This window comes from Centroberyx affinis, unplaced genomic scaffold (assembly GCF_046629955.1).
Source record: "Centroberyx affinis isolate AG114_WGS23_722 - 3 ecotype Tasmania unplaced genomic scaffold, CSIRO-AGI_Caff_v1 ptg003282l_1, whole genome shotgun sequence".
In the NCBI taxonomy this organism is placed as follows: Eukaryota; Metazoa; Chordata; class Actinopteri; order Beryciformes; family Berycidae; genus Centroberyx; species Centroberyx affinis.
In genome coordinates, this window is record NW_027281298.1 from 321,868 (window position 1) to 347,500 (window position 25,633).

Below are 25,633 nucleotides of genomic sequence, written 5' to 3' on the forward strand. Positions count from 1 at the left end.
CCGGAGGTTTGATGGGTTTTATTATCCCTCTGACTTTTTCTGATGACGCACTGAAGGCACTGTTCAATGTTCAACTGTTGGAAAATAAATGCTTTTTGCAAGTTATTTGCAGTTATCCAGTTTCTTGAACACAACATACAGATTATTTGGGTATCTGTACCAATATTCTCTTCAAGTACATACTGTATATAGTGATGGCAAAAATGCGTTTGTAGATTGTTATGCTGGGTTAAACAAGTTATTACAGTCTTGATTGCTATGATATGAATTATTTCAGGTCACAATTAAATGAAAAATGCCTTTCATCTTGTTAGCTAATGTTAGCTTTTCCATGCCATAATATACACCTATTTAACGAATGTTAATATAAATAAACAAAATTATTCTTGTATTTTTATATCAAAATCCCATTACTTGTACTTCTGGGAAAACAATGCATATTTAATGGTTACCTTATTGTGTACCAGTAGGAATAAATAAAAATTCCAACCAATAATACTGTCAGATTTTTGAACAATCCCACCCCATCAAAGAAAACTGAATTTCTCTTTCTAGGTGCCATTGGTTTAGTTTTGAATTATCGCTTGCCATTTTACGTCCCGCTCCAATTTACTGTTTCAACAGGACATGCATCAAAATAAGGAAAATGCTCTCAAAATGACATTTCACTGTGACTTTGAAACTATCTACATGATAAATGACTTCCTCAAAAAAACTTGGAAGACTTAAGGTAAAGGATGTGATATCACAGCCAGAATAACTGCAATTTAAAAAAAACAAAACAAAAAAAAAAAACATTGTGGAATATGTACAGTAGAAATAAGTGAATTAGCACACATACTAATAGAGCCACAGACAACCTGGAGGAGTATTTTTTATTTAAAAAGTCTGATTCCATGTGCTCCAAGCAAATATTTAGTGGATTATGAACATGAATTAGACAAGGCCCCATTAGGACCGGCGACTTCTATTTCATAGCATGATTGATTCAAACGAGTAGTACAAAATATTTACAAAATACAAATTGGGTATATCAAATGTTGACATATTTACAGTCTTGAAATACAGCAGCTCAAAAAGAAAATGCTTTCACAACAAAATGACAAAAATACAGACAGGAGCCAGATATTGCGAAGGATGTACGTACAAATGCTGCACAAGGTACTTTAACTAGTTCGTGGGATGGAATATTGTGATAGAAACAGAGTTTACACAAATTAGCTGATCTACAAATCTTTCCAACTGAACATGATAATCCCCAATCTTAGACGCTTTAAGATCTGCTGCACGTTGCTCATTTTAGAGCAAATTCCCTGGATTTACACATTCACATGCCGGTCTGACTGTTGAGGATCGATCTGATGATAACTACTGCATGCTTCAATAAGTAGGGAAACAACCAGGCAATGATTAGACTAGTATACGAGAGTTTGTTTCATGATTCTGTATTAAAAACAACCATAAAAACTTAAGTGCCTTATGGTTAAAATAATTGGTAATCAATCCAACTATAAATTATTTGCATGTCACATCAACACTGGTTAAGAAAGTTTGCTCCAACCCATTTCTCAAAATTAAAATGATCTATTGGAAGAATAATATAGGTTCATATAGAAGTTGGATTTCATTTAAAATTCCTCAGGATCTTCAGATCCGCAGACTCATCGCAGTAGAGGAGCTCTAGCTTTGGGTATGGAGTGACTAAAAAGAACAAAAATGACGAAATCAGTATTAATGGAATGACAGATACAGATTCAGTGCATTACATTACACTAACAATGTTCTCTGTTCATGAAATCAAGAGTTTAGAATTGAAAAACTCAACTGCATGCATACCAACATATACAGTACAAAGAATGTTTTCAAGATAGCAGATTTTCAAACACAAAGACGCTATTAGATACGATTTAAAGACAGTAAATGTACAAAGGAAAGTGAATAGGAGGTAGATACCAGAGCCTGGAAAAACGCATCGATTGCAAAGAGCAGCGAGCTTTACGTCCCCTGGACACAGCGCGTCTGTTACATGTCAGAAATGTAAAAAAAAAAAAAAAAAAAAAAAAAAGGAGGAGAAAAGAGTGGGAAATAAACATTGGATTAGCATCAGCAAAGAATACAGATGCAGCCAGAGAGTGGTGATAACTGTTCAGAGGGAGGAAGACACAGAGAGTGCAGAGTCCAGAGAAGCTATAGCCAGTCATAGTCCCGAATCCCTTGTTCCTGGAGGACATGCAAGGAAAGCCACGGATAGGAAGAATAGGAGAAACTGAGGCAGGCAGAGTGTTATCTGGCAACCTGACAGCAGTACACCAGCAGGGTCAGATTTACTAAATGTTGAGCAGTTGGTACCTGCTATCCTTGATTTGCAATGTGAACAATAAAATAACAGGTCCATGAATATTAGGTTAGAACAACATCTGAGCAAATAAGACCCTTGGCTGGGTTGCACCAACACGGTTTAATGTAAGATTAGTGACACTCAAGAGTTAGTTGAGTTAAACTAGGTTTATGAAAAGTAAACCAACCTAGATTTATAATTAACTGTGTTGCATAATTTAAATTTAACCCTAGTTTGATTTAAAACTTATTTAGTGATTTAAACCAAAATTATAGTGATTAGTTAACAAAAGAAACAAAACAACAAACAAAGAAAATATATTTTATATTTAATGATAAAAAATAGCAATAAAAATGAAAAGAATAGTCGCTGGATACTTGTGCTGTTAAATTTGAATTCAAAATCAGTTATTTTGTTACCGTTTGATCTGCTAGACAAACTTCACATTATCCCCCTCTGCTGTGTTAGACTGATAATTACACTGCCCAGGAACTAACCTCGGCTTTGACAAAAGTTGTCATGGCTCAGCAGAGAAGCTCAAAATTCTCTTCCGTTCAGAAAAAGCTTGTGGTTGAGTTAATGGAGCGTTTTGGTACAATTTTGGAGGGGAAGAAAACAGACTGTCACAGACCGTCAAACACTGCTGTCGATAAAAAGGATGTTGAAGTGCTCCAGCTGGCAGAAGCCTTTAACAGATCTGTGAGCGATGAAGAGGAGAGACGATCCCAACTCAAAGCTTGTTGGAAGAAAATGAAAACTAAGGTATTATCATTTAACTTGACTGGGTTGAGTCTGCCCCTCTCTTTGAGGAACTATAATTTTCCTCCAACCTCAAAAACACTGCCATTATGAAAAGTATAAAAAGAGAAAAATGCCAGTTTAATACTGTTCGAAAACTATGAACTCCAAAGTAAACTGTTCGAGTTCAAGTAAAATTTACTGTGATTAGGGGTTGATTTTAAAATTAATCTAGGTTTAAAGTAAAAACAAACTAAGATTTAAAAGAAGGTTAAAATTAAACTAGGTTTCAAGTTTGGTGCAACATAATTTATTGATAAACCATGATTTAATCCAGTTTAAAAGTTAATCCTTGTTGGTGCAGCCCACCCTAAGAAGGAGAAGTGATTACGACCCAACCAGTATCTTGAGCATGAAGGGGAGAAAGAGAGAGAGTGTTGAGCCTCTGGATTTAGGCTGGATTTACACGGGCACAAAAGATCTGATTTTTAACCCTTTGTTCCACAGATCTGATCGCCCTGTGGCTGTCAAAACTGAGGAAAAACACATTAAAATCTGATTTTCCCTGTTTGGACAGCCAAGAAAAGATCAGATCTGCTTAACAGAGAACTGAAAATCAGATTTTCTATTCGTGTGCAAATGCAGCCAAAGTCTCAATATGGCTCAGAGTGGGTCTGAGGGAGCTTGCCTGCAGATGGACCTGTGCCATGTTTAAGTTGATCAGAGTGCCTGTGTTGGCTGTGGTACTGGCTGTGTCTCTATGGCTGCCACATGGCTCACAACACATCGGGTCTCTGTCGCCAGCCACTACATGCAAGTTGCCTAGGGACCTGGCCAGTCTGGTGTGGCACAGGGAGCTGGCAGAGAGAAGGGAAGCTGTTAATTACCTCCAGATGGATCCATGAATGGCTATAGCCTCTTGGTTGCCTTTCATGTGTGTGTCAAAATAATACATATAAAAACCAATACAGTATCGCAGCAATACTACAAAATTCTCGATAATGAAATAATATATTGGGGAAAACGTGAAAACCACAACATTAAGATGCTGTGCCTCCTTCCCCGACAATACATCTGGAGACTTGCTGAGTGAGTGAGTGCAGAGCCACTGACCTTCCCCCGACCCCGTTGGCTGGCAGCGAGGTTCTGGTCCTCTTCCTGCTGTCTGAGTGGTCAGACAGAGCCGAGGGGTTGATGCTGGCCTTACAGCTCTGGCCACTGGACTGCAAGATGATCCTGCTACAGAGCATAAACACATCACATAATTAGTTTGTGGCTGTTTTGAGTCAGTGCAGAAGTACACACACACACACACACACACACACACACACAAAACAGTGATACGGTAACACCAGGTGCAAACTTTACCTTAGGGACTGTGATGATGACCTGGTGTGAATCTTATTCTCTTCTTGTCTGTGAAAGCACAAGCAATATGACATTAAAGCAATACATAAACCTTTTAGGGAAAGGTGATGGGATACAGGTGGAGACAGACAGGAGGAGGGCAAAAATAGATTCTGTGTGGAGATAAGCAAGAGGCAGCCATGGAATCAGAAAGAATTGTTATACATTTTGCCAGAGTTTCAAGTTCACAATGCGGAAGGATTATTATTGCAGCTTCAGCTGTGGCAGCCAGAGGAGTTAAGTGAAGCCAAATATGTACCAGAAAAAGCCTGGAGGCGGCGCTAATCAAAATAGGCGATCAAAGTGAGACTAATTTGGCTTTGCACAATGTTATCATTTTGATCAGCGTCAGTGATTCTAAACAAGGCATTACTGTCTGTCGAGGGATTTAACTTGCGACAGCTGACAACTGGAAAACACATGAACCAGCAAAGGATGGTGCTTAAAGATAAAGGGAAAATGGGAACATTTTGTTGTACAAAAACATTATGTAATATAAAAGTTTCTCAGTACAACTCCATCACCAGCAATCTACCACAAGCCGCTCATGGCAAGGAGCAGGCAGGGGCCTCTGCTCTTGTACATTTTAAAAACAGACTAGCTCCGCTCACCAGCAGAAAGTTTATTTTCCTTGCAGAAAGGATAAAGCAACCAATTTTTGACTTGGATTGGGGGTTATAGAAGATGAGGGGGCTCACTTACAGCATTCTCAGTTAGAGCTCCAGAAGGGGGGGGCAGGACAGGGGTTTTGGGGACGGACGGGCAGTAGAACTCATTGAAATCCTAACCCGTCTATACAGAAATGCAGGATGGAAGAAGGGAAGCCATACACAATCCACCACAGGGCAAGGCTACACAGGGAGGAGAGCAGCATGGCTACCAGCCATCTGAAAGGAGGACAAATCCAACAACAAGAGCAAAAAGAAAAAAAAAAAAAACATAACAAAAAGGAAGGAGAGACAAGAGACGTCCGGGCAGGACAGAAAGCCTCTAATGTTCTGCTTTTCCATTGGGACTGGATTAGCTTACATACCTTTACCGAGCCTTGCATCCAACAGTGTCTGTCAGCAAGCCTCTGTTAACAATTTGCCATGCATATTTAGATTGTGTGAACGTGTCTAAAAATGGTCAAATCCCAGAGAAAAAATATTCCATGTCCATTATGAATTGCACTCTTCAAAAGGACCATTTAAAAAAAAAAAAAAAGCTGGCATCTGTAGAAAGACATGAACCTGAAGGAGGAAACAAAGCTCGGACGGTATGCATACACTGATCCAGTCACAAATGCAATGGAAAAACAACAGGCAACTGACAGTGAACCCAGCCCAACATTTACTACATGTTACACACAAACACACACAGATCAAACACAGAGGCATGTCCATGCATGCATGTCCAAAGGTTTCATGCTTGCTGCCATGCATGAAAGGCAGAAGAGGTCTAGCATAGTTTCATACAATCGTAATTCTAATCTCCACCGTAATTCAGCATGCACTTCAGTATTACATAATAAAACAAACAATGGAGCCAGATGGTGAAGTTCAGCTGGGAGTTAGATGTTTGTGTTGCAACTCATATGCTGATAAGGTATTTGGCCTGATATGTGCCAGCAGAAACTGAACTCCCTTCTGAAAATGGGACAGAAAACCATTTTCATCCCACTATCTCTTCTGTGACTGCCATATATGAATTTATTTAATCTACACCATTGTATTAGAATTAGGAGGAATTTGCCACCCCCACCCTTGAACAATGCCACATAATAATGCCACAAATTAAACCAATAAACACCATAGTCCGATGAAACGATCATACCACTAAAGTCCGAGTGGCAATGGAGGACCTACTGCAGATCAGAGCCAGGGCCAATGTTCCTCTTCCAAATATTTTTCTTATGGGAAGCGCCAAGTCAGCGGTGCCAGCCGAGCACTAAAACATTTGATTCAACTAATCAAGATCTTGTTGTAAAACCGTGATTAGTTGACTAATTAGTTCTGTTGTATCGGTACAGCGGGCTCGACTCGAGAGCTTGACTGTAACTCAGAGGATATCTTGGATAAGCCTTGATATCAAAGCAGAACAACTCAACAGTGTCCATGAGTGCCAGACAATGAAAGGCGTGTAAATGTATTGCATCCATTAAATGCATATCCACTTCACACCATAGTCATCCAAAGAAAGAAAGAAAAAAAAAAAGAATCAATCAGCCATACCGTTAGCCATACCATTCATTGGCACAGCAACCATTTCTACAGGAAGAGGATGTCAGCTAGAAAGGAAGTGACGTGCACTTACCTCCATCATACAAAACCTCACATCCTCTCTCTGCTTTTCCTCTCCCCCACTCTTTCTCTGCCTCTCTCTGCTATCTTTTGAATGGCAGGCAACACACCGGCCACACCGTACCCATGAGGCTGCAGCAGAACACTACCGCCTGCCTGACACGGGACAACAAAAGCCAAAGCCATATGGGTACATTGGCAGAGGCCAGTCAACCATCATCAGCCATGCTGATGCCCAACCTTCCGTGGATGGATTTACACAGGCACAAATGATCTGGATTTTTTAAAAAGTTTTTTTTTTGACAGCACAAAGTGAAGACAGACAGGAAAGTGTGGGAGAGAGGGGGGGCGATGACACACGACAAAGGTCCTGGGCCAGATTCAAACCCAGGACATCTTGTCCACATGGTACATTCACTAGACCACCGAGCCACCAGGACGCTCAAATCATCTGTTTTTAAAGGATTTACGGCACAGATCCGATTTTTTCACAGCTTCATGAACAGGGTAATACGAAATTCCACAGGGTTTCTCCCCGTTCAGATAGCGGTGGAAGGGTTAGATCTGTGCCACTAGTCTTAGTACCGATTAATAATTGCAGTATAGCGCCACCTGTTGGAAGACAACGCTTCCGTAGTGATTTACATAATCACTGAATACATTTTTGCAATTCTGAAATGTATTGCCTACAGTTTTGATACAAGAACACAACATACATTTTACATGAATGTTGAGGTGTAAAGGTTTTCGTTTACATTTGCATAACCTGTAAAACTGATTTCCAGATTTTCCAGCCTATATCTTCAAATTCCAGATCTTTTGTGCCTTTCACAATCCAGCCCTTGACAAAAACTGTAACCTTCCTGGAAGACTTAACATCAACAGACATCTCCAATCCAGCTCTCAAAACAAGTCTGTCATTCACTCTATGGCCTAATACTTCACTCATTACATCCTTGTCTTATTGTCCATCCTTATCACTCATGGATAACAGATGGAAATGGAATGAATTCATGTGACACTTCATCTATAGCTGATGCTGTTTAGTCCACAGAAACATAAGAGGAGATGTAGAAGGGGGTTATTGCAAGACTACAGGGACACTACTGCCTGGGTCCTCAACACATCATCAATAAATCATGGTATTAGGATGACACTGCCATGGTATGGGTAAGGGAGAGCAGCCCTGACAGATTAGCCATGCCAAAACCCTGACACAAACAGAACAGGACAGCTGACTACACTGAACTGCAAAAATCTGATACGCAGCCTACTGTGAGTAAGGGAAAACGCTCCGGGAATGAAATGATAAATGATAAACAACAAAAGAACACATCAGAATATCCTACAAGGCCTCTCCCTGGTCTTTACGAATCCTAACATTTTTCAAATCACACTACACAAACTACTCTGTGTGTGTCATCTGTGATACAATGGGACTGACAAGAGGAGAGGCGTCGCTTATTTACAACACTGAAACACATCGGTGTGATGCATGATGGGAGTTGCAGGCTGCTTGGGTACTTACGATAGCGAACCTGTGGATGATCTGGCCTGCCTCTTGCTCTTCAGGGCTCGCAGTTTATCACCCTGTGTTAGACCATTCCTCTCCTCTTCATCATTGTACTGAAGGTTAGCCAGGGAAAGAGAGAAAAGGTGGTGAACAGGCGGAGTAGTTCATCCTATTTGTTCATTAGTGTTTATTATTCCCTTTTCCTGCTTATGGAAGTATTTCCAAAAATCATACTGAGAACAGGGTTGCCACACTCACTTGGACATCAAATTCAAGGCAAATTGTCTTGTTTGGTGAAATTTAAGGACTCAAAATTTGAATATTTTGGGGTAATACAAGACATTGGTCAAATTTAGACATCATAGGGGCCTCATTTTTTGATCTTGTCAAGAAATTGTGGTGCAATAATTTTAAATCGCTGCTATATCAACACAAATACCCATCATTGGTTTTTCCTCAGGATGTGAAGAGTTGATCCTTGGATGGAGAGAGGGCCAGAGAGCTGAGGCATTTTGATGAATTTGGGTGCTATATTTTAATAGATAATCAAGTACTTTCAATGCCATCCATTCATTTTCAAAACCTTTTGAGGCCTTATTTTGTTTTTCTCAAATCCACAAAGATACAGGGACTTTCAAGGCCCATAGAAACCCTGTGAAACCTCTGTACATGGGAAGTGTGGAAAGATGGAAAGTGCATTATTTCAAAACTCACCAGTTCCACTTCTTCTTTCTTGGGTGTCCTGTTCTTGTTGCTCCCATTGATGGTGATGTCATCCACTCCGGACAGGATCCTGGTGACGGCCATCTTGCCGTTCTCCCGTTCGTTCAGCATCTTCTCCCGGAACACATCGCCCTCTGCCCACAGATTGCTCTGCTTGCTGCCATACATAATTACAACAAACCGTGAGAATGAACTCCTTGTTTCCCTGCCAAACCGCTACCACCATTACAATTTAGCTTACTCGGCAGATCTGTCCTCTGGTCAAGGTCATATGAAACAGACGTAGTATAATGAGTTGTCTGCAAAACAAAACTGAAGCAGTGATATTCTAAAAAATTCTGTCGTTGTTGGTTGAAAACCTCGGAACTCAGAGTTTTGATGATCTTCATGTTTAAACTTAAATTAAAAGTTTACATGCTCATCTATGGGTTCGGAAAATTCTACGACTCTTGGAACTAATGAGACCTTTCAAAATCTAATTGGATAAACTGACAAAATGCATGGTGGTCAAGCTGAAAATGAGTTTTTTTTTTAGTTCCTGAAAAATTCACATTCTGGAGATATGAGGTTTTCATCTGACTTTCATCTGCTTTAGTGAAAACCTACTCCTCAACAAAGTTCTGCTGAGGCCCGATGACGGATCCTGGTCGGCAGATCCGTATCCAGGCGATGGCCTCCGCAGCAGTCAGGCGGTAATGCTTCATCATGTAGCAGCCGATCAGAGTGCCGGTTCGCCCCAGACCAGCTGAAAAACAGTGGCATCACATGAAACTGTGCATCAACAAACAGGATGCTGTAAATAGTTTAAAACAGATACTGTAGATTGTTACAAGTAGATTGTCAGTTTTGTCAAACTTTATTTGAAAGATTACACAAATCAATCACGCAGCATTTCAAGAACGGCGGCCTCCATCATTGGGGTTGATGATAAGCTCTGAAGTATTGAGGGTTGTTTGCTTCTTAATTAGCAGTTGCTAGTTATCCATGTTAACTCATCTAATAGTAACGTTTTGAAAGCCAATATCAAAGCAGTGAAAAATACATGATTTGCATATTCTAACATAGATGCAAACGGAGCATCTTGCACCGCCCACAGTCGGTCAGAATAGAATGACCCATCAAAGTTGCTGGCAGTGTGAACGCAGGCTCTTTGAGCCACGTTGGTGGATGTTTGCTACCTTTGCAGTGGACAGCAATGGCTCCTTCTGCGTTCTCACAGATGTTGAGGAACTTCCTGACGATGTTGTCGTTTGGCGTACTCCCGTCCACAAAGAACAGGTCGTGGTGCTCAAAGCCCGAATCTGTGAACCGCCTGGCATCGTACATCTTCTTGTTGAGCCGGATGATAGAAGTGATGTTATGTTTCCTAAAGTAAGGGAAGTAGGCCTCGGGAGCATGGAGAGGATACCCTGAAGTGAGAGACGAATACATCAGTCTCATGAGGTTAGGAACTACTAAAACAAGGTTAGAGACAGTTCAAAGAACTCTGTGTTTCACTTACCATTCTCTATTTTGCTTTTTGGATGAGGACCGCTGAATGCAAGGAACTTTCCTGGAATGATCCAGTTGAAATCTCCATTTTCTGCTCTCTGCAACAGCAACACAGAGCCAAATAAAAACCTTAACCAGAGCTTCTCATATGCCCAAGAATCATATGTCAGATTTGCCTTCACCACATATTCTTTCATACCTCATAATGTTCATATTCTTCCACGTCAAAGTTGGAAAAGTCAAGCCAGCCAAACTGCAAAGCCTGGGAAACAGTTGATGGGAGTTAATTTCATTAGGGGCATGACGTAGCACAAAAACGATAAAATATTATGTAACTTAGGTGACGTACCTTGTGGACAGCACGCAGGCAATCTAAAATGTTTAGATTGTACATGCAGGTTCCAAATGAAGCATCTCTGTGAAAAATAACATATCTTTACACTCTGTACCATTACAACCTATTCAACATCCTTTTAAACAAAACAAAACATACGTCTAGCCAGAATGGAAATTGCTACCGTCTCCCCACTGAATAATATCCCCTCTCCTTTTCTAACTCTAATTGCTCTCAAATTAAATGAATATTTAAAAAAAACCTCTTCTACCTCCCTCTCTCTTTAGCTTTTGTATCTTTTCAAAGCACTTTTCTCTTTACTCAACCATTCTATGGCCACAAGAATATTGACAGGACATTACGGCCTCTGACCCTTCTAATTTTGGTGATGTTGGAAGCTTATATTTGTGTTGCACTGGATAGGCGTGCCAGCTAAATGCCTAAAATATAAATGTATAATGCATTAGTGCATGGTTACCTGAATGGAAGGTATGTGGAGTTCCTTGACACCAGCAGACTGTAGGCCTCCTCTGGCGTCATGTGAAGATGCATTACCTTCAAACACAAGCTAATATTCAGCATGTGTATTGTACTTTATTCCAGTGTATTTTTGATTTAGAACACCATCAGTCCGTGATAATCTAGCAGGCAGGCTATCATGTTACGGGCTATATACAGTATGTATGTATGTATATATATGTATATATATATATAAATAAATCAGTGTACAACACTTACTGCATATGAGCCAATGAGGTAGGCAGCATTGGCTTGCTTCTTTTGGTCGCCACAGGTATAAAATATTATCTTCTTCCTTGAGATTGTAATGGACTGTACGAAGAAATTAATATTAATAATAGCATAAACCCAATAGCTTTATTTGACTTAATGAAATTAATAATGTGAATACCTGACTTACAAAAAAACTTTGTAACATAAAATGCATTATCTTCTTTTGAACAGCTTCAGTGGTACAACAACTTAAGTATAAATACAGATGTTACTGATTAACCTGAGGTTTCGCCTCTCCTTCTCTTGCAGTTAAGTGCAATTAAGAGCAGCGGGTTACTTTACCTTGAGCTTCTTTGTGAGCTTGCAACAGAAGCGATAAAACATGGCCAGGTTGAGGGGACCAAAGTCCGCATAGAAGCTGAGAGAGAGACAGAGACACACACAGAGAGAGAGAGAGAGAGAGAGAGAGAGAGAGAGAGAGAGAGAGAGAGAGAGGAGAGAGAGAGAGAGAGAGAGAGAGAGCGAGAGCGAGAGAGAGAGCGAGAGAGAATAAAGAGTGTGTCAGAGTGGCTATTTGTGCCATCTGCTACAGTCTCTAGGGAAGTTTCACTAGATAAAATCAGCTACTTCAGACTGACACAGTAAAATCACTGACAGTAAGGACTATATTTGGAAGCATTTGATGCTAGAGTGGGTCAGTCAGAACAGGACAAAAAGCGAAAAAAGACAAGAGGCCTTTTTTGTACTACTGGCACAAAAATGGCTACAAAAGGTCAGTCGTTCCCTCTCCTGTGGCCACAGGAAACAAGAGCCCATTGAAGAAGCTCTGTCCTCTCCTGTGAGCTCTGAAACTGCTGTTGTAGCTATGGCAAAGTGCTTTTACTCGTTTTGTTTGGCTTTAATGTTTAATGTTGTTGTGGTTATTTGAATTTCTACCAGAATACCAAGGACAAATTTCCATAATATCCAAAGCAGTGGACAGTAGTGTTCTTAAATATTAAATATACTTTTCAGCAATGCACTGTTTTTGCAACAACCATTGATTAACTCTAACAGGCTTCCTATGTAATAATGGTGAGAAAAAAACACATATTTGCATATTATGAAGCTACTGAGTAATTGCCTACTAGCTACTTGGACAATAAAAAATGAAATCAGATTATTCTATTGCGTTACACAAGTGCTCAAACCTGTTTGAGTGGTAGAAAAAAACGATTTTCAGATGCCAGCTCTCTCATGATAACATTTCAAAGACCCACAAGGTGTGGGCACTCTCGGCCCTTTTAAAACCGGTTTTATTGCACTCATAAACATGTGCAATGGCCAAGAGCAAAGCGCACAAACAACGCAATAATCATGCACCTTTACCAACCAAGCTTGATCCAAATGCACAGCTGGGATCAGATTGAGGACTTACTTCTCATAAGCCAGCTCCTCATCTATGCAGAAACAGTGTCGTTCAGCTGTGCTCTTGATCTTTTGATGAAGTATGGCGAAATATAGCTGATCTGGGGAAAAACACGACAAAGTAAAGAAGCAATTAATTATGTTTTACTCATGCACACACACGCCTGTTCTCTCTTCCTCTCTCCAAAAGTAACCAGTTTTTTTTATAACTCGCTGCTTAATGTCTTTTCTGCAACTTACCCTTGATGATTTCAATACTTTTAGAGGGAACATCGTCCGCGGTCATCTTGGCTACAGTTTTAAACATGACGTTTTGCAAAGAAGTACCAGGTTGTTTTTCTTTACGAGAACGCGCGCATAATAATTAAAATGCACGCTGCTGTGCGTAGAGATAAAAAGGGTGCAGTTAAAAAGGACAAATGAAAAGTTTAAAGCTTTACTGCAAATGTTTTCGGCCTCGACTTGACAACAACGACAAAGTTAAAGCCGAAAAGGGAGGGGAGTAGCGTGCGGGTAATGCGCACTCTGCTAAAAATGAACTCTTACCCGGCTCCTCCTCTCTGCTCTATGAAACTATTCCACGAACGCCATTTGCTGCGAGAGATCCAGGGCGCTACACTATTGCACGCCACGCCTGTCAATCAAGCTCCGCCCCGCCTCTTGCAGTTTAAAGTTCTACACAGAAGACACACGATAGGCTCTGGGAACGTTGCCCAAGCGGTTGCTAGGACGATGGCTCGGCCAGTAAGATTCGAGATTTCTACTTCGGAGGACCTCCCTCTCTCTCTTTCTCTCTCTCGGACTTTCTCAGCTGCGTGGAGATGTTCATGAAGCAAGAAACACGAGAAAGTTCTGGGGATTTAGACGAGATTTAAAATGGTTTCACTTGTTTTTTTTTTTTACGGGACTATGTAAATGATGACATTGATGCAATACGCAACCTTTCTCTGACTGTCTTTCTCTCACACACACGCACATAGGACATCCATGAAATAAGATTGATCCACACTGGAGAAGGCATAAACACACTGGTGTAAATAGTTTGGGCTGTAATACTGGGGCAAAATCGAACTGCTGACATTTTGCATTTTATGCTATACACACTGCGGATGGTGACTAAATCGACGCAAAGCCTGGTGCATTAACGAGAAGGGACAGATGGTGTCGCCATTTTAGGTCAAAAGCTGGGGAAAAAAATCAAAGTCTTTCTCATATTGACTACCGATCAATAAAAAAAGCCAATCATTTGCATGCAGCCCGCTGTGCACGTCCCCACACTGCACTAGCCGGTCTTCTGAGTTCACGGGGTTCGTTCCGCAGTCTCATACCTGTTATCCCAATGTAAATATCAGACTTTGGCTCCGCCTCTGAGCTGTGAGCTGCACAGCGCTTTTTCCTCGACTCGGGTCGCCTCCTCTCGCTTTTGCGCTTCATTTTCGCTTCAAGCCTGCATAGCGGGCATTCCTGACTGGCTCCGTCAGATCTGCGCTTCGCACTGCGGCTTGTCCCAGTTTTCTGTTCTTGCTGTGTTATGTTGGCATCCCTTGTTCCTGCTGCTGCTGCTGCTGCTGCTGTGTGTGTGTCATCCGAGGCACAGTTGCCTGCTCCAGCCTCTCTGGTGGTGGTGACGTCTCTGAGCAGGGCAAGTTTCTGTCTGAATCCCCTGCATGTGACGTATAAGGCTTACAGTTGTCTAGTTGTCCAGTACCCACCCTTCACTGTTCAAACGCAGTAGCTGCATATAGCACACGGTGATAACACAGTGATAGTCCTAGGTGCAGTATATGTTCCATTCACATTGTATATAACTGTGTAATGTCATGCATTAATGTTGTAAGCCATTGCTGTACCTGCTAAGTAACATGAAACAGTCGAATGCAGCTGTAAGAAACAGCAACATTTTATTTACAATACAGCAGACATTGTGGATAAGTGTCATGCATTATAGCAGTTATATGAGGAAAGTGAGTATAAGTGGAAGACTGTGAGAGAGTGAGCTGTCTGTCATGAGGCCTACCGCTGACATCAGAGGCGCCCATCATTATTATTATTATTGTTAGGCTATTAATAGTGTTCAATGACATCAACCACACAGCCATCTTGTAGGTGGACAACAGGTGGCTTGTATGTAAACAGAAGACAGTTACAACCTATAATCGCTGTTGGTGCCAATGGTAGAAATATAACTTCACACACAAACACACACACACACACACGCATACACACACACACTTTCAGATCCATTTATAGAAAGATTTGGCAAGATTATACCATGAGTGCCATGTTGCTACCCTATCTTGCCAAGACATGGCAAACAATGCCCTCCAAAATACTGGGATGCTAACCCAGCTGCAACTCAAATGATGTTGTCCAAACTCTCCGCTGTGTGCCTATAATAACAAACCAATTTCCCACTGCAGTACTGATGTTTTGCTAAACAAGCGAGGTCTCCTTTTACGTGATGCAAACAGAGCTGCTGGGCAGAGCAGAGGCAGGCTAGCACGCATTCAGGCTACCGGCCGGCTACACGTGGATGATCTTTGGCTTATCACTGAAGTCCAGAGTCTGTTGTACTCCGGCAAGCTGCAGGAGCCAGTTAATGGGCATGTGGTCCAGGCGGTTCATGTCGAAATGGGAAAAGTGGACTTCAGAGCCTGCAGAGAGAAGAAAGAGAATGAGAGAGAGGAGGAGAAAGAGAGATAACAGGGAGTGACAGAGGGAGAGAGAGAGAGAGGCAGGAAGATCTCTCAAGATGGATCATGACTCTCCTTTAAAAAGAGAGAGAGAAAAAAAAACAGAGAGAAAGAGAGAGAAACTGAAAATATACATAGAAGAAAGCTTACCTGGTCCTGCAATGAGGGCTCCGCCTTGCTGATGTGGGTCGCCCTGGAAGTCGAAAGCAGGACTGGTCATGGCCCTCCACATGCTCTTCATATGTCCCACCAACATACCCGACTTCACATGGGGACTAGGGTCGGCTAAACACAAACACACACACACACACACACACACGCAAATATATGATTAGGCCTACCACCTCAGAATGTGCAGACTTACACCGCAGTGGGTTTATGCACTCAAAACATTGCATTACCTGAGTCTGTAAATATCTCTTCTCTTTTCATCCCAAGCTTTTGATAGATGCATCTCTCTGGATCCACATATATTTCGTAAGGATAGCCCGTCAGTGAGCAGAATGACTGAACACAGGGATGAGAGATGGATGGTAAGAGATGGGGTGTGGCTCAACATATTTCAACTAATCAACAGAACAATCTGAAAAACTGAATCAGCAAGATAGGAACCAGAGCTGAACACTTTAGTATAAGAAAACCGACTACCTCTATATGGCGATGAGCAGACTGTCCAATCACAACCAGTCTAATGCCTGCATCCTGCAACAACACATATTGCATTTTGGATTTTGCATAAACCTTATCCCAGAAATGTATAGGGCGCTGTCTCTGGTCTGAATGTCAAATTTACTACTACTTGTGAAGGCCTTTGATATGAAATATAGTCAAGGAATCATTGATACAAGACTCACCTCCAATGCTTCCATGGGTATTTTGCTTAAATCATCAACGTATTCTTTACAGCTGTAGCACAAGAAATTCTGCAGGGACATTTAATCAGTTATTATTACAGTATATCCGATCATAGTTTTTTTTTTTTTTTTATAAAGAAAACACTCTCATCTTGGTCCTGTATAATGTTTGGCCCTCATGTCTTCACCTATGAACATGATCTCTGCATCCCTCCATTCCCATCATTGCATGGCATGTTGTTGGGGCATCTGTCCAGCAAGGCTGAAGCTCACCTGTAGCCTACTTTGGCTGTCATTTGACGCCTTCAATAGAAACATTTCCTCTATAAACGCTATACAAGCTCTCATGATTTTAAGAGGACCCATCAGATTGCAGCCTTAGGTAGGCTATAGCTTATAAGCAAGGCTGTGCCGTACAAAAGTTTTCCTCCTACCCGAACGAAAATTATGACTGATTTCCTGTCTTGATATAATTTCTTGAACGGAATAGAAACTCCTCGCCGGTCGTAAATTAAGCAATCTTCGACGTCTCCGAGACGAATATTGACAGGGGGCTTTTCAATCTTCCGATTTTCCGTCGTTATTTGTCGAGTGATAGGTGAAACTTTCGCCATTTTCCAAGGCTTCCCTTCACTTCCCACTGCTATTTTGGGAGTTGCCGTTGAGGCAGGAGCTGTTGGCTGGGAAATCGCGCTCAGCCTGAATATTTACTTAGCACTGGCTCTCAGTAGTGTATGGCGTCTGTGTGTGTGTGTGTGTGTGTGTGTGTGTGTGTGTGTGTGTCTCTCCCCGGTCCATAGTAAGTAGGCTTATAGGCTAGGCAGAAAGAGTCATTTAAATAGCCGACTTAGGCCTACCCTACCTGTTTTATTATATTTGGGAATTTAATAGTGACGATATAATATTAAAGATAGTAAAACCTGATCAAAGTCGTCATATTTATATATTTTTTCGCAGTAACATTTAGTGAATTTGTTGGCCTAATGTTCAAATTAAACTATCTTTCATTTTGCTGAGGACACCCAGCGACCAGACCGCAGGGGAAAACCAGGCTATAGGACTGGGCCACAAATTGGCCTATCTGCTATAAATCACCCCCCTTCCGCCCCTGTATCCGCATTACTGTTAGATAGAAGACATCCCCAATTTGACTTCATAAGCAAGAACAAGGATCTGGGTCAGTTTGCTCCATACAAAGTCCAATTGTCTACAAGTAAGAAGAGGAAAATCAAAACTGAATCACATGAGAGCGATGGCAGGCTTCGGCAGTGGTCTGGGGACCACAACGGGTCCTTGAGATGGGTAAACAACTTAGGAATAGTTATCATATAGCCTACTTTACTATTGTTTCACTCACTAAATGTAAGCACAATTAGAGAGTGTAGCTTATAAACAGTATTGCTCATAATAACGCACTATCCGTCTACACTGTGAACAGTTATCCACTTCTATACTAAGACAAGCCTCATTACTCATGTCTAACAACAAAGACAAAAAAATCCTCGCAGATCGTGTGCCTTTGGGTATAGTATTATCAGACTGTGGCCTTGACCTGTAAAAGTTTGGGGATCCTCCTAACCATGGCTATGTCAAGGTCCGATACCTGAAAGCCGCACCAATGACGGATTACGAATCGCCCTCGTCGGCTTCCTTCCCTCTGCCCTCGGTGCGGAAGTGTTGTCCTCCAGAGCTGCCACTGTTTGGATAATACAACGCTAGTTCAGTTGCAGCTTTCTCGCCTTCACGTCTCTCCTGTCGGGACTTGTCAGCGCTCCACTTGACCGTGCAACGTAGCAGTATTATGCGAGCACCGTTCAGAGGGGGGGAGCACCGTGTGAACTGGTGAGAGGCTGCGAGCTTTCATGTTGGGGCTGGCTATCACCAACACAGCTAACTTAGCATCTCATGATGAAGCAAGCTAGCCAACCTGCTAGCTGTAATTGCATACTGGGGTAGCAGTAGAATTGTGTCCCTCTTGCCAAGTGAGGCTATTAACATGCTGATTTGCTTTGCCAGACATGGCGTTTTGAAGTTAGAGCAATAGTTTAATATATGCATGTCTTAATTACAGGCAAACAACAACCTATGTAAGATTGATGTGTCTGTGTATGCTAAACAAATGACCACCTGTTCATTGTTTACATTTGTGTGTTTTCATTCGGCAACACCCAGATGGTACATCGTTACTGTTTTTGACTGGACTGCACACAGTGTGCTGCAGCATTGCGATTGCACATGTGTTATTTTGCTGTAACGTCATCCAGTTAGGTTGCTCACACTCAATAAGTAAACGCTACCAATGAATTCACAACACAGAAACGAATCAAGTCAAAGTGTTGTGACACGTGCATGGGCGCATGCATGGCTTTAAAGCTTGATGAGTGGCCTGCTTTGTGCTGTAAGGCTCTACGTTCAAAATACTGTTGCTGAGTTGAAACAAGAACCTTGCTTATGCAAAACTCAGGATATGTGCTGTGCACTCCAGGAATAGGTAGGACTACTGGGTGAGTACAAGGTAATGTCATGTAGGCTACTAGCACTCTATTTTGAGCATCCTATTGGCTCCCAGCTGTTACATTATATATAGGCATGATAAAAACTCTTCTTGATTGTCCTTGACACTTGTAGAGCTTTGCAAAAAATAATAGCAAGGGAATGTGATGTGAGATCACCAGTCTCCTGTGCTATAAATAAAGCAGTCCATGATATGATTATTACAGTGTATTTGTTTATCCATTATCTATTTCATTTTTCCATTTATATTTTGCACCAGTCTATATGGTTGGCACAGTGACATCACTGTTTTCCCTCATTGCATTCTCTTACTTGTAAGCTTGGTTGTCTGCTCATAGTGCAAAGTGATATTGACTAGAAAACAGGCACTGTTGCCGGTTTTTTAAGAGGTGTAGCTGTGAAAAGCACTGTGAAAGCATGACCTTTTAGGATATGCAAGAGTACTCCTTTCTCCACCACACTGCTCTGATATTCAGTGTCCTGAGAATATCACAGAATGATATATTCTTTATTCAGTGCAGACAGTCTTACTTTATTGTGCTTTTTTTTTCTTTTTCTTGTTGTTCCAGAGTTTCATTGAGTCATCTATATGGGCCATCTTCTCTCGAAAAATGGTTACCGCCTGAAGAAGAGGACACGCAAGCTGCATCACAGGAAAAAGAAGAAGAGGAACTGCTTCCTGCAGGGGCCGTGCATGCTGTGCTTCATCGTCCACGGCAACAGCAGCGGCCTCGACGACGACAACGACCAGTTGGAGACTAGTGTCAACGGCAGTGGACGGGGTCATAACAACAGCACCACCGCCATCAGTGTCCCTGGTGTGGGGGGAGTTGGCATTGGAGCAGCGGCTGCCTCAAAGCTCGCTGGGCGATACGCAGCACTTGCATCTCCTGAGGACTGCTCTAAGTTCCTGCTGTCGCCACGGGAACTAGCTATCTGGGAAGGCCAGGGGAGGAGCCTGTTGTCAGCTGTTCCCGCCAAACTGATCCCGCCGCCGGCGCTGTTTAGAACCGCTGGGGTGTCTGTGACCGTGCCCATACCCGTTCCTGTGCCTGGCTGTACCAGCGACTACGCTGAGATGGTGGGTAACTGGGAAGATGCAGCACCAGCAGTACTGACCGTTGTAGCTGGTGAATCTAAAACATGAATCAAACAGTTTCTGTTAACTTGACAAAGTGGCTAGTAGAGTAGACAAGAATAACAGCCATGTTTTACCAGAGCTGTTGCAAATGTTTATAATAATATATAATATAAAAAAAACAAAAACAATTTAAACCTTTGTGAAAATATGGAAAATTCAACTAGTCACAACTAGTGCTAACCTCCTGGATTTCTCTATCAAGCTGTTGCTTCCAGCTCAAAGTGTTAACAATCTGAAATTAGGTTCTTTGACAGAAGGCTTGAATCATAAAGGAAGAGTTCATCCCAAATAAAAATTCAGTCATTATCTACTCACCCACATGTCAGTTGAAACTCCACTGACCATGGACCACCAAACGCACAGTGAGTTATCCCCTGTAGTTCCATCTCAGCTTTTCCCAAAAAGTTAAAGGGGCCATCTTTTTACAGCTGCAAAAAAAGCATAAAATGTCCATTAAATTTCTCCAAACAGCTCACGCAGCAAAATCCAATTGTTTTGTAGCCAAACCATTGCACTGTGGGTCCAAAGATCCAATTTTAGTTATGAGCAGCTTGTAGTTCTAGTAGTACTTGTTAAATGAGGTTCAGTAGACATAATTACAGAATTGCTGCAGTCATTAAAGCTTTGCACCCGAAGGAACAGCTTGTGTTGTTCCTTGTGTTGCTGTGTTCTCATTCAGGGTCTAAGGTTGCAGGGTGTCGTTTTCATTTATTGTTTCATAATGTGTGCGGTGTGAAGCCCTTTGAGGTTGTAACTGTGATTAAGGGCTATACAAACAAACGTGCCTTGACTTTACTCGTTGGATTAGCCTAGTCAGTGAGTATCTGGTTCCACATGACTCATCTGTGTGTCTCTGGGTGCAGGTGTGTAAGAGGAAGTGCTCAGAGGTGCAGAGGTGCACCCCCTGTAAGCAGCCACGCTGTGCCTTCGCTGCCCCTGAGGGAGGGCTGGAGAATGGAGGAGTGGGAGGAGGAGTGGGAGGAGGAGGGGGAGAGGCCTCCTCCAACACCGAAACTGGCCACTGCCACCTCCCCCTCTGTCCACTTCCCTCCTCCTCTTCTTCTTCCTCCTCCTCCTCCTCTTCCTCCTCGCCTGCCGATGGCTGCTGTGGGCTGGGTCTCCATGGCGATTCGGCCCAGAGTTCAGACTCATCCCCCTGCTGCCTGCATCACCATGACGACGGCCAGGGGAGGGGTTCTGATGCTGCAGATACCTCAAGTATCAACCACCTGCCTTCCTCCATCCTTCTCAAGGTCAGGATTCATCACAGCATTCACTTGGCCTCATATTGATTTTTATTGATTTCTGTTTGTTTGGAACAATGAGAGACGCTAAAATACTCTGTCTATAGTCTGTCAAAGACATGAAACATATGCTGCATGCTGTAAGGTCTTGATCCTGTCTGCATTTGCATTAGTAATGCTATTGATTGCATATATTAACAATACTTCATTTTTGATATTATATTTGTTATCTTCTTTGACAAATGTGTCTGAAATGTTGTTACTGAAAGGTTTACACAGTTTCTTGTCAATAGAATATAAAAATGCATGTTGAATTGATTTGTGTGTGTGTGTTGCCTCCTCCCAGGTGCTCTCCCACTTGACGGTGAAGGAGCGTTGTCTGTGTGCGTCTCTGGTCTGTAAGTACTGGAGGGACCTCTGCTTAGATTTCCAGTTCTGGAAGCAAATCGACCTCAGTGGCCTACAACAAGTAAGTCAGCAGAGAGGGCAGTGTTGTGTTTTTGGCTAAGGCTTTATTGTGATCTGGCGTGTTTTGTTCATGTCAGCAGAGCAGTAGACTTTTTGTATTTCATTTGTTTTAGATTTTACATTTTAGACATGTAGCTGACACTCTTATGCAGAGCAGCTTGAAATTAGTGAAGAGGTAAGGGTTTAGTGTCTTGCTCAAGTACACTTTGACAGGACAAATGGCTGCTGCTGAGATCAAACCTGTGACCATTCAGTTATGAGACGGCCTTTCACTCCCCCAAATCAACTTGCCATTTTTGCATTTTCTTTAAAGGCTATAACAGAAGGGGTGCATTTGGGGTGCATCTGATAGTTAGTGGTAACAAGTGGCAGGACGTCCCTTTCAACCTGGCAAAATTGCTCTGTCATCTTCTGCTCTGTCCCATTTATCTTTTTTCTTTATTATTTTATTCGGTCTACTGACTTTCATCCGTCTTTCTGTTGCCCTGTCCCTCAGGTAAACGATGATCTCCTGGTGAAAATAGCGTCTCGGAGGCAGAATGTGACAGAGATCAACATCTCAGACTGCCGGGGGGTGCAGGACCACGGGGTTTGCTCCCTGGCCTCCCACTGTCCAGGCCTGCAGAAGTACACAGCATACCGCTGCAAGCAGCTGGGTGACCTGTCCCTGTCGGCTCTGGCTACACACTGCCCCCTGCTGGTGAAGGTGCATGTGGGCAACCAGGACAAACTCACAGATGAAGCGCTTAAAAAGGTATGGATCTAGAGAGGATCGAGCGGATTTTATAAAACGTATTTATTTCAAGTTTAATTGCACAGCGATGAAAAAGAAGCCGAATGATCAAGGAAGCAAGGATTAAATACAAGGATGAAAAACACAAAGAGGAGATGCAATCAATAATCTGTGCTGATGGGATACAAAAACAAGCAGCTTTTAAAAATGTCTCACCTCAAAACAAACAAAAACAACAGTGAAAAATCAAGACAACTAGCTAAGACACGACTGCGCTAGATAACAGAGTCTAAATAAGAGAAACCGTATGCCGGAAAATAGCAGCACAACAGATCCATGAAATGATAATGGAAAGATCCATAAAATAGTAATGGAAATAAAAACAACATAAACTGGCCCTAATAGAAGAAAATAGTGAAGCACCAGAAATCCCTTTGTCTCATTTCCCGGTTGACTGGTCTTTGTATTTCATACATGATTTAGGTGAAAATGTCAGCATTTCCCCCATGCACCGACTCATATATTTCTCTCTCTTGCTATCAGTTGGGAGAGCATTGCAGTGAGCTGAAGGACATCCACTTGGGCCAGTGCTACAGCATCACCGATGAGGGCATGGTGGCCCTGGCCAGAGGATGCCCCAAACTGCAGAGACTCTACATGCAAGAGAACAAACTGGTCAGTCCTACCTTCCTGGTCTTATCCTCAGTATAGTGCTTGTCTGCCTGCCTGGGTCAGGGTCTCAGCTTACAGATGGACCCAAGCTGTGTGTGTGTGTGTGTGTGTGTGGCAGTTGTCTGCGGTATGTGTGTCTGTTTATGAATGTGAGATTCTTCAAGTTCGCATGCATTTCACATCGGCTCTCCTTAGCTACATAATCACTCTGTGGATATTGTCACAGCAGAGTACTCCTTACTGTTGGTTGCTTTTTATTTAAGCTTTTATTTAAACTTATTTAAGCTTTTATTTAATTTAAGCTTATTGCTCTTTTGTACTAAATCGTATAAAGCTCTGTCACTCTGGATAAGTGTGTTAGCTAAATGTCTAAAATGTAAATATGGGCTTAATGAGGGATTCATACTTTAACAAGCACACACAGTGTCATAGATGTGAAACACTGTGCACAGATCAGCAGTTTTGCAGAGAGGAGGCGAGTGAACGATCCTGCTTCAGTGTCGTCTGTAGAAATTGCCTTGCCTCCTAACGGCCACTAGGGGGCAGATAGACTAACTGTGAGTGAATGAATGAGTGAGTGAATGAATGAATGAATGAATGAATCGGTATGTGACTGAGGTATTTTTTGGATCTATGAAGTGCTTCTAAAAAGAAGCGGCTTGTCTGAGGACAGCTGATTGGCATGTTTTAGGTTATTCAGTTAAGTATAGTGTTTTTGGGGTGTAGCCTACTAGCATGATTACAACCCAAACCTGAACCTGGTATGCCTTCTTCCAATAAGTGCATTGCCAGCTTTAGAAACGGGCCAGTTGACACCTACCCTTCACATCTATTCTAGCCTTTTCGATTCAGCTATTGCAGAGAACCGGTCATTCTGTTCTTGAAAAACGCTCACTTTGGCAGTGATTGGACAAACATGTAATTGCCCAAATCATACTTCTTAAGGACTATATTTATGTTCTGCCACCATGGTGCACAGTATGCGGGACATTATGTTGTCATGGTGCTGTCTGTGTGTGTGTGTGTGTGTATACTCATTCTTGTGAACACAATAACTCAAGAGCAAATTATGAAAGAAACTTCATACTCTATAGGTTCCCCCTATAGAGGAGATGATTTGATCAGATGTTGGAGCACCTTGCTGCATAAATTTGCATATTAATGAGGAAAACTGATTTTCTTGAAACTACTATAACTCCTTAATGCTTTAAGATGCCTAGTTCATATTAATACTACCCATGTGTTTATGTGAATGCAAGTATGTCATCATAGAAGTATTTACTAATTAATGCATTTATCAGCTTAATTAATTACCTCATTAGCATAACTGGTTATGTTTAATATATCATGGTGATTATGACAAGGCATTAGGCAGCTCATGTACCGCTTGTCCTTTTATTTTATATTTCTTTTGTTAAGAAAAATAGTATCAACAAGAGTGAATTGTAATGTTTTTCCTGTGACTGATGCCTTTGTGGTGAAAAATAAATGTAGTGTGTTTCCTCAAGTTGCCCCTAAGCAGAGGGTGTCATGGCTGTCTGTATGCTCAGATGTAGAGAGACTGGCAGAGAGAAAGGGAAAACTGGCAAGGATCAGTTGAAGTACTGGAACTACTTGGACATTCCTTCTGCCCCTTTCTGAACACACACACACACACACACACACACACACACACACACACACACACACACACACACACACACACACACACACACACACACACACGCGCGCGCACTGTGTGCTAGCAGAGCCCCCTGTGCCTCATGTTACTTCTTGTGGTGTGTGTAAATGCGTTTTGCCAGGACTCCATGGCTCTGACAGCAAGCTGCAGGCACTGCAGTCCTCTAAGCTGCCTTTGGGGTTTGTTGTGAAAACAGGCTGTCAGGATAGTTTGCATTAATGTACCTGTAGAGGTGTTGGACCTGTTGTTTTGGCTTCAGCTCCTTATTCACAATGTACTCTGTCCAAACGCAGCCTTCTGCACCACTAAAGATGGCCATTATTACCTTCAGCAAGAATGGAATTTGGTAAATTGGTAAATTCAGTGTGGTTAAAATGCTGGGCTGTTGGGAACAACAACAAAATCCTGTTGAAGCATAAAAGTGGGGACAATTGCCTATTTGCCATGCATCAGAATATTGCCTGTAATGGGATTTAGAATCACCATCGTCTTCCAGAATGATCAGTGGTGCCAGTTGAAGTCTGAGGACCACAGTTTAGTTTACAGTAGTGTTTGTTTGGTGGCCAAATCTTCCTGTAAGACTTCTATGGGGCCCGGGCCGCATTAGAGGTTCCTCACTTCTGGAGAGGATCATTAAAACTGCCTTAAAGTGCCACTAGATGTCGCTG

The 25,633-nt window shown here is 42.1% G+C and overlaps 3 protein-coding genes across 5 annotated transcripts in view; 1 reads left to right on the forward strand and 2 right to left on the reverse strand.

Annotated features, from left to right (window-relative positions):
• Window positions 1-867: 867 nt before the first annotated feature.
• Window positions 868-14,538, reverse strand: cdc14b (cell division cycle 14B). Of its 3 annotated transcripts, none has more exons than XM_071538505.1 (17): window positions 14,294-14,538; window positions 12,976-13,066; window positions 11,901-11,976; window positions 11,565-11,657; window positions 11,305-11,381; window positions 10,842-10,908; window positions 10,692-10,754; window positions 10,503-10,590; window positions 10,180-10,410; window positions 9,608-9,746; window positions 8,993-9,158; window positions 8,294-8,391; window positions 4,445-4,492; window positions 4,190-4,312; window positions 3,765-3,933; window positions 1,954-2,019; window positions 868-1,701 (listed from the first exon to the last, which is right to left on the reverse strand). In XM_071538505.1, exons 1-16 carry the CDS (start codon window positions 14,397-14,399, stop codon window positions 1,996-1,998), a joined length of 1,659 nt encoding a protein of 552 aa, XP_071394606.1. In that variant the 5' UTR covers window positions 14,400-14,538; the 3' UTR covers window positions 868-1,701; window positions 1,954-1,995. The 3 variants fall into 3 exon arrangements, with proteins under 3 accessions (XP_071394606.1, XP_071394605.1, XP_071394607.1); XM_071538504.1 differs by having other exon boundaries at window positions 4,190-4,315; window positions 14,294-14,537; XM_071538506.1 differs by lacking the exon at window positions 14,294-14,538 and adding an exon at window positions 13,206-13,445 and having other exon boundaries at window positions 4,190-4,315.
• Window positions 14,539-14,895: 357 nt separating this feature from the next.
• prxl2c (peroxiredoxin like 2C) lies at window positions 14,896-17,126 on the reverse strand. Its single transcript, XM_071538523.1, has 6 exons — window positions 16,947-17,126; window positions 16,513-16,581; window positions 16,307-16,360; window positions 16,060-16,165; window positions 15,809-15,943; window positions 14,896-15,619 (listed from the first exon to the last, which is right to left on the reverse strand). The coding sequence occupies exons 1-6, from the start codon at window positions 17,124-17,126 to the stop codon at window positions 15,489-15,491; spliced, it is 675 nt and encodes a 224-aa protein (XP_071394624.1). The 3' UTR covers window positions 14,896-15,488.
• A 1,092-nt stretch (window positions 17,127-18,218) lies between these two features.
• The window catches only part of fbxl17 (F-box and leucine-rich repeat protein 17), a gene marked incomplete at its 3' end in the record, with an annotated part of 145,591 nt that continues 138,176 nt past the window's right edge, over window positions 18,219-25,633 (forward strand). The window contains exons 1-6 of the mRNA XM_071538508.1: window positions 18,219-18,354; window positions 19,596-20,107; window positions 21,031-21,420; window positions 21,758-21,880; window positions 22,376-22,633; window positions 23,156-23,287. Coding sequence (XP_071394609.1) covers window positions 19,616-20,107; window positions 21,031-21,420; window positions 21,758-21,880; window positions 22,376-22,633; window positions 23,156-23,287 — 1,395 coding nt within the window. The remainder of the gene's footprint in view (window positions 18,355-19,595; window positions 20,108-21,030; window positions 21,421-21,757; window positions 21,881-22,375; window positions 22,634-23,155; window positions 23,288-25,633) is intronic.